Below are 13,757 nucleotides of genomic sequence, written 5' to 3'. Positions count from 1 at the left end.
CAGTCACAATGGTTATTATTAAAAAGTCGTAAAACAACAGATAATGGTGTCAATGTGTAGAAAAGGGAACATGCGATAGTTTGCTGAGAATCCCAAGAACAGAAAACCAAACACTGCATGTTCTCACTCATAAGTGGGAACTGAACAATGAGAACACTTGGACACAGGAAGGGGAACATCACACAATGGGGTCTGTTGAGGGGTGGGGGAGAGGGGAGGGATAGCATTAGGAGATATACCTAATGTAAATGACAAGTTAATGCATGCAGCACACCAACATGGCACATGTATACATATGTAACAAACCTGCACGTTGTGCACATGTACCCTAGAACTTAAAGTATTAAAAAAAAAAAAAAAGGAACATGAATACTCTTTTGGTGGGAATGTAAATTAATTCAGCCTCTGTGGATAGCAGAGATTTTTCAAAGAAGTAAAAATAGAACAATCTCATTACTGGGAATCTACCCAAAGGAACAGAAATTATCATATAAAAAAGATATCTGCACATGTATGTTTATTGCATCAATATTTACAACAGCAAATTCATGGAACCAACTTAAGTATCTACCAACAATTGACTGGATAAAGAAAACGTGAGAGAGATATATATATATAGAGATATATATAAATGGAGTATTATGCAACTATAAAAAAGAATGAAATCATGTCATTTGCAGCAACATGGATGGAGCTGGAGGCCATTATCCTACGTGAACTAAATCAGAAGTAAAAAATAAAATATTGCATATGTTCTCACTTAAAAGTAGGAGCTAAACAATGGGTATACACAGACATAAAGATGCAGATTAGACACTGGGGACTCCAATAGGGTAAAGAGTGTGAGGGGCAGTAAGGGTTGAAAAATTACCTATTGGGTACAGTGTTTAATATTTAGGTGATGAGTACACTAGAAGCCCAATTCTCACCATTATTCAATACACCCATGTTACAACAAGCACATATATCCCCTGGATCTAAAATAAAAATTAAAAAAATCCCACATTATCAATAAAAATGTGGCACAGTATGTTCAATTTTCTTTTCTATTTCTAGCATACAAGTGAGACCTTCTCGGCTATAAAGGAACCTGTCCATAAATCACTTAAAATGTGACTGGTTAATGATTTTTAGTAAAATACACCATGATATGTTTTTATTGGTTAAAGGCAATTTATTTTGAAATGTTGCTTTGGTTGTTTGCTTTCTGGAAACATACTGGAACACTTGTTTTTCATAAGCTGTCCTGGCAGTGGCACAATCCCATCCATTTTTTAGGCCTTTTAATAAGGTCATTATGAAATCTGAGTTTCTAGGAATACTCTGGTGCATTCACTTCATCTGCAAAAGCAACTGGCACAACCACCCCTTGCCGGTGCAGCTCTCGGAGAACATCTAATATTGAGTCTAGTTCTATGCGGAACTTCTCCAGCTCACGATTCTTTAACTGTGCCAGTCTTTTCCATTTTTCAACTTCTTTGTTTTGCTCAGTTTCCACTGCTTGGTGTGTTTGCTGTATTATCTGCAAATACAAAAATTCCACATTGCTGTCATAGTTCATAGTGGTGGGTGAGGAACCTTTAACAATCTTAAAGTAGGCAAACCTGGGGTTTCTTTGGGGAACTCAGGTAAACTATAATGCTCTGCATAGATGCAGCATTTTCTGTCTTCAAGGAGTATATACATCCCAACTGTGTTAGGGACTAAATGTTTGTGTCCCGCTCAAATTCATATGTTGAGGTCCTAACCCTTAATGTGGCTGTGTGTGGAGTAAGGAAATAATGAATGCTAAGTGAGATCATAAGGGTGGGGACTTGATTTGATAATAATTAGTGTTTTCACCACTGGAGACACCAAAGAGATTCTCAGCAGAAGAGACACCAAGGAGATGTCTCACCCCTCTTCCTCACCTCCGCGCACATGGCACTGAGGAAAGATCATGTTAGAATGAGAAAAAAGGTGGCTATCTGCAAGCTGGGAAGAGAGACCTCACCAGAAACCTAACTGACCAAAACCTCAATCTGGGACTTCTGGCCTACAGAACTGTGAGAAAATAAATTTCTCCTGTTTAACCACCCAATTTATGGTATTTTGTTACATCAGCCCAAGCAGACTATATACTGTTCAAACAAGTAAAATTTCAGCACCAAGGCAAGTGCCTAAAAACACATCATGCCTTTAGATCTGCTATTTTAATTAATCTGTTTGTAATTAAGTATAGTAATATTACTAGTGCTAGCTATATAATTTAAATAATCATATTAAAACAATTTATTTCTTATAAACATTTGCTGAAATGACTTGAATATGGAACACCATCCCTTGTTCCAGGGTAAGATGTGTAAGTTTTTAGGAACCCATCAATAATTAAGAACATGATACAAAGTTTTGCTTTTTTTCCAGATATAAGGATACCAATCTTCAAGCACTTGAGATATAAAGTCTCATTTTTCTCGTAAAAGTTATAAATTTATTAAATTTTTAACAAGATCAAAATACACTGGAAACACTTTAAGTGGTAATTTTTGCTAGGGATGACAAAACTATAGCAAAGTAAAGGCATTTAAAAGTAAAGACCTATATAAATATGTAAAATGATTTACTTTACCTGTTGAAGTTCCAGTTCTCTTTGTGCATGTCTCATTTCCATCTGCTTAATTTTCTTTTCTAAGCCCACGAAATGTTTCATCTCTGGTGTATGGTTTTCTTTGGCTTCTCTCAATTCTTCTAAGAGTTTTGTAACCTAAAATTGACATTGAAGCACATTGAAGCAAATGAAAACCTATGATCACGAGAACTAATTATTTTTTAATAGGTAATCTTGAAAATCAGAATATTTGTATAACATTTCTCTATATAAGTAAGAGGCATCTTGGATTGTTAGAGTAATTAATAGCTTTCATTCTCTATATCCAGAAAGTAAAGGCTCATCCTAGCTCTGAGTTGACCTCACAGTCTAAGAGGTTCCAGCTGAATGGACCATTTTCTACCTCCCAAGTATGGCAGTGTGGTAAAGGGGCTGAAAATGAAGTTGGCACGTTCTTTAATGCATTAAGTTTCACTACAACGTATTTGTTAGTAAGGTAGTTATTTTCAGAATTTAAAAAAGTATATTTAAAGCACTCAACACAGTATAGTGCCCCATGCACAGAAAGAGTTCAATGAAAATGTATTTTTCTTCTGTTAACTCCCTATAATTCTATTTGTAATTCTCTATGGCCCTATCACTTTATAATTTGTAGTAGTTCATTCCACAAATAAATGTATACATATAAAAACAGAGACAAGGAAGTACTGAGCCCTTTCTGTGTTGGCTGCTGTCTTAGGACCTGGGGATCCAGAGATTAAAGACATAAACACCACCCTCATAGACTGTAATGCAGTGCCTTCATATTGAGCTTGGGAAAACAATTAATTGTATCTTCTTTATTCCATATAATCATGAACAGAAATTCCAACAAGAATCAGATCTTGCTAATTGTTTACATCAAAAGGCAACAAAAACCAAATGAAAATGGATAGAATTAACAATCACTCCTGTTTTCTATGAAAACACCCATTACCTAATAACAATAATACCAAAAAATTCCAGTATCTTACCTACATTAGTTGAAAAACATGCAAAGATACAAGCAAATTAAATCAGAGGCAATCTATTTTAAATGTGGAGCATCCCTGATGGTATCATCACTGAACAAAGAACTATGCAGACTATCCTTGGGATGGTTTGCAGAGAGCTCAGGGAGAGGCCTCACAGAACATGCTGTGCTGATGAGTGTTGGTTAGGCATAAAAACTGTATGTGTGAAAATAGTGTTTACTAAAATGATTGTTTAAAGAACTAATGATGACTAACCTAAGAAAGCTGATAAAGGCACAGTCATACACAGAATGGTCAAATATTACTTCAATTCCTGTAACCTTTTTAATGGTTGAAAAATGATTTTGAGTAACATTTCCAGCTGTTACTATCTTGTGATACAACTGTTCCTGGTACACCAGTTAGGAAGCTCCGGTTTTCTGAATGAAGCAGTCAAGTGAATGAGAACTCTAATATGGTGTGCTATGATACAGAGATGGCCAATGAGTAGTGAGATAAGTGAGAACACCTCACTCGAAGAGAAGATGGGCCACAGAGAATTCCTAAGGCAGCTGTGCTTGAATTGAGTCTTAAAGGGTAAGTAGTAGTCAGTCATTACATTATGATGTGCTAGGCATTAGGCTAAGCACTTTACAGATGTTGTCTCATTTTTTATTAAACCTTATATATGTTTACTGTCTGACTCCTCACATAAAACGTAAACATCATAAGAGCAAAGATTTTTGTCTTTGTTCTCCTCACTATTCCTAGCACCTAGAGCTGCCCATGGCAGAGAGGTAGATGTTTAACAATTATTCATGAATTAATTAGTGCATTCACTTTTCGATGATTAAACATTCATTGATAAATCATATAAACTTAGAAATCTGGTTTTAGAAAAATAGAGAAAATTTCCTTTTAATTGCATGTACCTAAAAGAACCTTTAAGAATATAATGAAAACTGAATATGTATATATATTTTAAAAATCCTTTTATTTTAATGAATTATCCTATAGAGATAACTTAATAAACACATAAGAAAAAAAACACTTCCTGCTATGTACATATTATTAAAAAAACTGGAAACAACCCGCATACCAACAATAAGGGATTTGTGAAATAAATTAGTAATGATTAATAAGAGCCTGAGACCTAGAGTCACAGGCAACAGGTTCTAATGGTGGCATTTCTATATGGTGGTTGGTAAGCCTGGACAAGCTTTTTCACTTTCCTTAGCATCAGTATCTTCATCTAAAATAGGAATAATAGTAGTAACTACTCTTTTGGTTGTGATGAGAATCAAATAAAATAAGGCATATAAAACACTTTGTACAGTTTCTAGTACACATTAAACTTTTTAAAAAAATTATACTTTGTTCTGGAGTACATGTTGCATAGGTTTGTTACATAGGTATACACGTGCCATGATGGTTTGCTGCACCCATCAACTTGCCACCTACATTAGGTATTTCTCCTAATGCTATCCCTCCCCTAACCCCCAACCTCCCAACAGGCCCCTGCATGTGATGTTCCCCTCCCTACGTCCATGTGTTTTCATTGTTCAACTCCCACTCATGAGTGAGAACACGCTGTGTTTGGTTTTCTGTTCTTGCCTTAGTTTGCTGAGAATGATGGTTTCCAGCTTCATCCGTGTCCCTGCAAAGGACATGAACTCATTCTTTTTTATGACTACATAGTATTCCATGGTGTGTATGTGCCACATTTTCTTTATCCAGTCTATCACTGATGGGCATTTGGGTTGGTTCCAAGTCTTTGCTATTGTGAACAGTGCCACAATAAACATATGTGTGCATGTGTCTTAATAGTAGCATGATTTATAATCCTTTGGGTATATAGCCAGTAATGGGATTGCTGAGTCAAATGGTATTTCTAGTTCTAGATCCTTGAGGAATTGCCACATTGTCTCCCACACTGGTTGAACTATTTATACTCCCACCAACAGTGTGAAAGCATTCCTATTTCTCCACATCATCTCCAGCATCTGTTTTTCTTGACTTTTAAATGATCACCATTCTAACTGGCCTGAGATGGTATCTCATTGTGGTTTTGATTTGCATTTCTCTAATGACCAGTGATGAGCTTCTTTTCATATGTTTGTTGACTGCATAAATGTCTTCTTTTGAAAAGTGTCTGTTCATATCCTTTGCCCACTTTTTGATGGGATTGCTTCTCTTCTTGTAAATTTGTTTAAGTTCTTTGTAGATTCTGGATATTAGCCCTTTGTCAGATGGATAGATTGCAAAAATTTTCTACCATTCTGTAGGGTGCCTGTTCACTCTGATTACAGTTTCTTTTTCTGTGCAGAAGCTGTTTAGTTTAAAGATTCCATTTGTCAGTTTTGGCTTTTGTTGCCACTGCTTTTGGTTTTTTAGTCATGAAGTCTTTGCCCATATTGATTTTGGACTGAGATGATGGGGTTTTCTAAATATACAATTGTGTCATCTACAAACAGACACACTTTGACTTCCTCTCTTCCTATTTGAATACCCTTTATTTATTTTTTCTTGCCTGATTGTTCTGGCCAGAACTTCCAATACTAAGTTGAATAGGAGTGGTGAGAGAGGGCATCCTTGTCTTGTGCCAGTTTTCAAAGGGAATGCTTCCAGTTTTTGCCCATTCAATATGATATTGGCTGTGGGTTTGTCATAAATAGTTATTATTTTGCAATACGTTCCATCAATACCTAGTTTGTTGAGAATTTTTAGCATGAAGGGCTGTTGAATTTTGTCAAAGGCCTTTCCTGCCATCTATTGAGATAATCATGTGATTTTTGTCCTTGGTTCTGTTTATGTGATGGATTATGTTTACTGATTTGCGTATGGTGAACCACACTTGCATCCCAGGGATGAAGCTGACTTGATCATGGTGGATAAGCTTTTTGATGTGCTGCTGGATTCGGATTACCAGTATTTTATTGAAGATTTTTGCATTGATGTTCATCAGGGATATTGGCCTGAAATTTTCTTATTTTGTTGTGTTTCTGCCAGGTTTTGGTATCAGGATGATGCTGGCCTCATAAAATAAGTTAGGGAGGAGTCCCTCTTTTTCCATTGTGTGGAATAGTTTCAGAAGGATTGGTACCAGTTCCTCTTTGTACCTCTGGTAGAATTCGGCTGTGCATCCACCCAGTCCTGGACTTGTTTTGGTTGGTAGGCTATTACTTCCTCAATTTCAGAACTTGTTATTGGCCTATTCAGGGATTCGACTTCTTCCTGGTTTAGACTTGGGAGGGTGTTATGTGTCTAGGAATTTTTCCACTTCTTCTAGACTTTCTAGTTTACTGGCACAGAGGTGTTTATAGTGTTCTCTGATGGTAGTTTGTATTTCTGTGGGATCAGTGGTGATATCCCCTTTATCATTTTTTCTTGTGTCTTTTATTCTTCTCTTTTCTTCTCTATTAATTTGTGCTAGCAGTCATATCTATTTTGTTGATCTTTTCAAAAAATCAGCTCCTGGATTCACTGATTTTGAAAGGTTTCTCACGTCTCTATCTCCTTTAGTTCTGCTCTGATCTTAGTTATTTCTTGTCTTCTGCTAGCTTTTGAATTTGTTTGCTCTTGCTTCTCTAGTTCTATTTTGTGATGTTAGGGTGTTGATTTTAGATCTTTCCTGCTTTCTCTCATGGGCATTTAGTGCTATAAATTTCCCTCTAAACACTGCTTTAGCTGTGTCCCAGAGATTCTGGTACGTCATGTCTTTGTTCTCAGTGGTTTCAAATAACATATTTATTTCTGCCTTAATTTCATTATTTACCCAATAGTCCTTCAGGAGCAGGTTGTTCAGTTTCCATGTAGTTTGTGGTTTTGAGTGAGTTTCTTAATCCTGAGTTCCAATTTGATTGCACTGTGGTCTGAGAGACTTATGATTTCCATTCTTTTGCATTTGCTGAGGAATGTTTTACTTCCAATTATGTGGTCAATTTTAGAATAAGTGTGATGTGGTACTGAGAAAAATTCTGTTCATTTGGGGTGGAGAGTTCTGTAGATGTCTATTAGGTCCGCTTGGTGCAGAGCTGAGTTCAGGTTCTGAATATCCTTGTCAACTTTCTGTCTCATTGATCTGTCTAATGTTAACAGTGGGGTGTTCAAGTCTCCCATTATTATTGTATGGGAGTCTAAGTCTCTTTGTAGGTCTCTAAGGACTTGGTCTATGAATCTGGGTGCTCCTGTACTGAGTGCATATATATTTAGGTTAGCTCTTCTTGTTGAATTAATCCCTTTACCATTATGTAATGGCCTTGTCTCTTTTGATCTTTGTTGGTTTAAAGTCTGTTTTATCAGAGACTAGGATTGCAACCCCTGCTTTTTTTTTTTTTTGTTTTCCATTAGCTTGGTAGATCTTCTGCCATCCTTTTATTGTGAGCCTATGTGTGTGTCTCTGTACCTGAGATGGGTCTCCTGAATACAGCAAACTGATGGGTCTTGACACTTGATCCAATTTGCCAGTCTGTGTCTTTTAACTGGAGCATTTAGCCCATTTACATTTAAGGTTAATATTGTTATGTGTGAATTTGACCCTGTCATTGTGATGTTAGCTGGTTATTTTGCTCGTTCGTTGGAGCAGTTTCTTCCTGGCATTGATGGTCTTCACAATTTGGTGTGTTTTTGCAGTGGCTGGTATCAGTTGATCCTTTCCATGTTTAGTGCTTCCTTCAGGAGCTCTTGTAAGGCAGGCCTGGTGGTGAAAAAATCTCTCAGCATTTGCTTCTCTGTAAAGGATTTTATTTCTCCTTCACTTATGAAGCTTAGTTTGGCTGGATATGAAATTCTGGGTTGAAATTCTTTTCTTTAAGAATGTTGACTATTGGCCCCCAGTCTCTTCTGGCTTGTAGAGTTTCTGCCAAGAGATCTGCTGTTAGTGTGATGGGCTTCCCTTTGTGGGTAAGCTGACCTTTCTCTCCGGTTGCCCTTAACATTTTTTCCTTCATTTTAACTTTGGATAATCTGACAATTACATGTCTTGCAGCTGTTCTTCTCGAGGAGTATCTTTTTGGCGTTCTCTGTATTTCCTGAATTTGAATGTTGGTGTGCCTTGCTAGGTTGGGGAAGTTCTCCTGGATAATATCCTGAAGAGTGTTTCCCAACTTGGTTCCATTCTCCCCGTCAGTTTCAGGTACACCAGTCAGATGTAGATTTGGTCTTTTCACATAGTCCCATATTTCTTGGAGACTTTGTTCATTTCTTTTTCCTTTTTTTTCTCTAAACTTCTCTTCTCACTTCATTTCATTCATTTGATCTTCAATCACTGATACCCTTTCTTCCACTTGATCGAATTGGCTACTGAAGCTTGTGCATGCATCACATAGTTCTCATGCCATGGTTTTCAGCTCCATCAGGTCATTTAAGGTCTTCTCTATGCTGTTTATTTTAGCCATTCGTCTACTCTGTTTTCAAGGTTTTTAGCTTCTTTGCGATGGGTTCGAACATCCTCCTTTAGCTTGGAGAAGTTTGTTATTACTGATTTTCTGAGGCCTACTTCTGTCAACTCATCAAAGTTATTCTCCGTCCAGCTTTGTTCCATTGCTGGTGAGTAGCTGCATTCCTTTGGAGGAGAATAGGTGCTCTGATTTTTGGAATTTTCAGCTTTTCTGCTCTGTTTTCTCCCCATCTTTGTGGTTTTATCTACCTTTGGTCTTTGATGATGATGACCTAGAGATGGGGTTTTGGTGTGTATGTCCTTTATGTTTGTTAGTTTTCCTTCTAACAATCAGGACCCTCAGCTGCAGGTCTGCTGGAGTTTGTTGGAAGGTCCACTCCAGACCCTGTTTGCCTGGGTATCACCAGCGGAGGCTGCAGAACAGCAAATATTGCAGAACAGCAAATGTTGCTGCCTGATTCTTCCTGTGGAAGCTTCATTTCAGAGGTGTCAGTCGGACCCTACTGGGGGGTGTCTCCCAGTTAGGCTACTTGAGGGTCGGGGACCCACTTGAGGAGTCAGTCTGTCCATTCTCAGATCTCAAACTCCGTGCTGGGAGAACCACTACTCTCTTCAAAGCTGTCAGACAGGGACACTTAAGTGTGCAGAAGTTTCTGCTGCCTTTTGTTTAGCTATGCCCTGCCCCCAGAGGTGGAGTCTACAGAGGCAGGCAGGCCTCCTTGAGCTGTGGTGGGCTTCACCCAGTTTAAGCTTCCCAGCAGCTCTGTTTACCTACTCAAGCCTCAGCAATGGCAGATGCCCCTCCCACAGCCTCGCTGCTGCCTTGCAGTTCGATCTCAGACTGCTGTGCTAGCAGTGAGCAAGGCTCTGTGGGCGTGGGACCTTCCGAGCCAGGTGCGGGATATAATGTCCTGGTGTGCTGTTTGCTAAGACTGTTGGAAAAACGCAGTAGTAGGGTGGGAGTGTCTTGATTTTCCAGGTACCGTCTGTCATGGCTTCCCTTGGCTAGGAAAGGGAATTCCCCGGCCCCTTGTGCTTCCTGGGTGAGGTGATGCCCTGCCCTGCTTCAGCTCACACTCCTTGGGCTGCAGCCACTGTCCACCAAGCCCCAGTGAGATGAACCCAGTACCTCAGTTGGAAATTCAGAAATCACCCGTCTTCTGCATCGCTCACGCTGGGAGCTGTAGACTGGAGCAAAAGTTCCTATTCAGCCATCTTGCATTTCAGATGGTGGTTTTTTCTATAAGACCCTGACTGGGGCTGCTGCCTTTCTTTAAGCGATGCCCTGCCCAGAGAGGAGGAATCTAGAGAGGCATTCTGGCTACAGCAGCTTTGCCAAGCTGCAGTGGGCTCTGCCCAGTTTGAACTTCCTGTAGGATTTGTTTATGCTGTGAGGGGAAAACCACTTACTCAAGCCTCAGTAATGGTGGACACCATTCCCCTCACCAAGGTTGAGTGTCCCAGGTCACTTCAGACAGTTATGCTGGCAGCGAGAATTTCAAGCCAGTGGATCTTAGCTTGCTGGGCTCTGTGGGGGTGGGATCTGCTGAGCTAGTCCACGTGGCTTCCCAGCTTCAACCCCCTTTCCAGGAGAGTGTCTTGCTGGCATTCCAGGTGCCACTGTGGTATGAAAAAAAAAAAAAAAAAAACTCCTGCAGCTAGCTCAGTGTCTGCCCAAATGGCCTCCCAGTTTTGTGCTTGAAACCCAGGGCCTTGGTGGCATAGGCACCCAAGTGAATCTTCTGGTGTGTGGGTTGCAAAGACCGTGGGAAAAGTGTAGTATCTGGGCTGGAGTGCACCATTCCTCATGGCACAGTGCCTCACGGCTTCCCTTGGCTAGGGGAGGGAGTTCCCTGACCCCTTGCACTTGCCAGGTGAGGCAATGCCCCACCCTGCCTTGGTTCACCCTCTGTGGTTTGCACCCACTGTCTAACCAGTCCCAATGAGATGAGCCAGGTACCTCAGTAAGAAATGTAGAAATCACCTGCCTTCTGTGTTGATCTCACTGAGAGCTGTAGAACAGAGCTGTTCCTATTTGCCCATCTTGCCAGCCTCCCCCTACAGATTAAACTTTTGATAAATAATTATTACTACTATTATAATGCCTCTATTTTGAAATGGTATAACAGAAGTGCTAATAAAGATAATATACTGTCATGAAAAGATTTTATGCACACATACACACGCACACTATTACATTAAAAATGCTTTGAAAATCATATGCATGCATACATATACATGAACAAACATGTATTTGCATGTGTACACACATGAGAACCATATCCACAATATTTGTATTTCTCTATATTTATGAATAGAAAAAAATCTGGAAGGATATAGAGCAAAATATAACTAGGTAGTGGGGATTATAGTGTTTTATACCTTCTAATTGCTAATACTAATTATCATGTATTAATAGTATAAAAACACATTGCATATTGAATCCATGCTCAACTAAGGACAGAAATAGCACCAATAAAAAGCATAAAAGCATATATTCTTTAATGAATAAAACTCTGTTATCTTATTCATCGTTTATTACTTTGCTAAAGTAAAAAAGAGTGATTTCACCCAGATGATGTCACTTAAAAGTGAGTGAAGATGCTTTCCTACTAGAGAAGACAGATATCACTGACTGCTGGCAGGAGTTGGCTCAGGTGCTAGAGTTCAAACAATCTGTGCATAGCCCAGAGACTGCTTCTCAGAGAAGACATTTGTCTTCGTTCTCTTACTTGTTGGTGAGTAGATAATCTTACAAATTACACATTTCAATTTACACTGAACCACAAAATTACTACTATTTTTATTACTTCAAACGAGCCTGGGCCGGTCGTGGTGGCTCACGCCTATAATTCCAGCACTTTGGGAGGCCAAGGTGGGTGGATCACTTGAGGTCAGGGGTTCCAGACCAGCCTGGCTGACATGGTGAAACAACTCCATCTCTACTAAAAATATAAAAATTAGCCGGGTATGGTGGCACAACCCTGTAATCCCAGCTACTCGGGGAGGCTGAGACATAAGAATCACTTGAACAAGGGAGGCAGAGGTTGCAGTGAGAGGAGATTGTGCCACTGCACTCCAGCCTGGGCGACAACAGTAAGACTGTCTCAAAAGAAAAAAAAAATGAGCCTGGTACTCTGTGTCTGTGTACTTTTCAATCATGTCATGTACCTTTGTGCTTTGTAACTATTGGCATAAGTTTTCCTGGTCACTTTGCTAGAGGAATTGTGAGTGCTTACTTAATCTAGAGGGCTTAGATTCTAACTAGGCTGGCACTGAAGGAGATACTGAGCACTGTGTCTTAAGCAGCCATTCCTGCCTTCTTTGCTGACAAGGCCTTGATATTGTTCATGTCATGCTGGGGTAAATTCTGATCAGTTTTACTGTCAGTTTACTGGACAACTACTGGACAAAAACAACTTATTAGTTATAGCTGTCCAGTTTTTCTTGGCAGTGATTGGTTTAGAGGTGGGCACATGTCTTAGTCTATTTTCTGCTGGTATAACCAAATACCACAGACATTTATTTGGCTCACAGTTCTAGCATCTGGATAGTCCAAATGCATGGTACTGGCATCTGGGAAGGGCCTTTTGCTGTGCTAACCCACGATGGAAGGGCAGGCGGGTGATGAGACAAGAGGGAATGAGAACCACTGAACTTATTCTTTGATCATGAGCCCACTCTTGTGATAACTAACCCATTCCTGCTTTAACATCAACTAAATGTAAACATAAGTTTTGGCAGGGACATTCAAACCACAGCAGCATGTGACACAGTTCTGAAGCAAAGGCAGTTAGCAGGAGACATGGACTATATGTATCTGTTTGATTATTTTTCTGTCCCACTGGTTAGAATGTTGCTTGAGAGCAAGGACTTCAGATGTTTCATTGCTATACCTTAAGAAGCATATAATAGGGACTGACATCTGCTCACTAAGTATTTATTAAATAAATGAATAAAAAGCGCTATGAAGGTCTTATTTAACTTGACAGCTGTATAAACTGAGGCCGAGGGAGTTTAAAGGCACTAGAAGTGGCTATGTAAAGATAACTTTTTTCTTTTGCATGAGAAACTGACCTTGGGTTCAGTTTTCTGTGTCTGTTCTCCCCTTGATAAAGAATGGCCATCGGCCACACACCAGGCACCTAGGCTTGGGGGACTTTGTATGAACTGAAATACTTCATAGGAAGACAGTTTTGGGCTCTCCTGAGCATGCTGCCTCTTGTCACTGAGTATGTCCTTGTGGGAGCCGCCGCACAAGAATTACTATAAGAGATATCGATTCTTGTGGAGCATGGGGCATCTAAGCTAGCAAGGGAATAAGACTCATGCCTGGCAGGTGGTATGAGTCTTACTTCCTTGCACCTGTGTTGTCACTCGGACAGCTCCTGGACAACTATATGAACTGCTATAAGAATGACTTGCACTGAAGAGAAATGCCTCATGCTGCCTTGCTAGCCTGCTGTTTCCTGGCCTGTATCCAGCATGCCAAGTACAGCCTTATGGTTGTTGTGTGACTCTAAATGTTTACTTGAACATGCTAATGAGCCTTATAATGGCGAGTCAAGAATTTAAACCAGATCTTATAAATGCTATGATCATTCCACTATCTGTTCATAAAACAACAGCAGCTAGCTGTAGAATATTTGGGACAAATTACAGTAAGAATTTTGATAATTCTTATGAGTTGGCCACAGTAGTCCCTGGGGTCTTATTAGAGGTTAAGTCTTAAATATTTTCTATATCTTTTATAAAATATTTATGTAGATTAAAAAACAAA

General features: G+C 39.4%; 1 protein-coding gene across 17 annotated transcripts in view; it reads right to left on the bottom strand.

Moving 5' to 3' along the window:
• Positions 1-500: 500 nt before the first annotated feature.
• Positions 501-13,757, bottom strand: part of CEP162 (centrosomal protein 162) — a 109,564-nt gene continuing 96,307 nt past the window's right edge. For all 17 annotated transcript variants that reach the window (XM_005552435.5, XM_074037556.1, XM_074037557.1 and 14 more), the window contains 2 exons: positions 2,609-2,743; positions 501-1,522 (listed from right to left, as the gene is read on the bottom strand). In XM_005552435.5, coding sequence (XP_005552492.2) covers positions 1,313-1,522; positions 2,609-2,743 — 345 coding nt within the window. In that variant the 3' untranslated portion in view covers positions 501-1,312. The remainder of the gene's footprint in view (positions 1,523-2,608; positions 2,744-13,757) is intronic.

This window comes from Macaca fascicularis, chromosome 4, assembly GCF_037993035.2.
Source record: "Macaca fascicularis isolate 582-1 chromosome 4, T2T-MFA8v1.1".
NCBI lineage: Eukaryota > Metazoa > Chordata > Mammalia > Primates > Cercopithecidae > Macaca > Macaca fascicularis.
The sequence above is the reverse complement of the archived record's forward strand: the minus strand, read 5'-3'. Positions and strand labels throughout refer to the sequence as shown.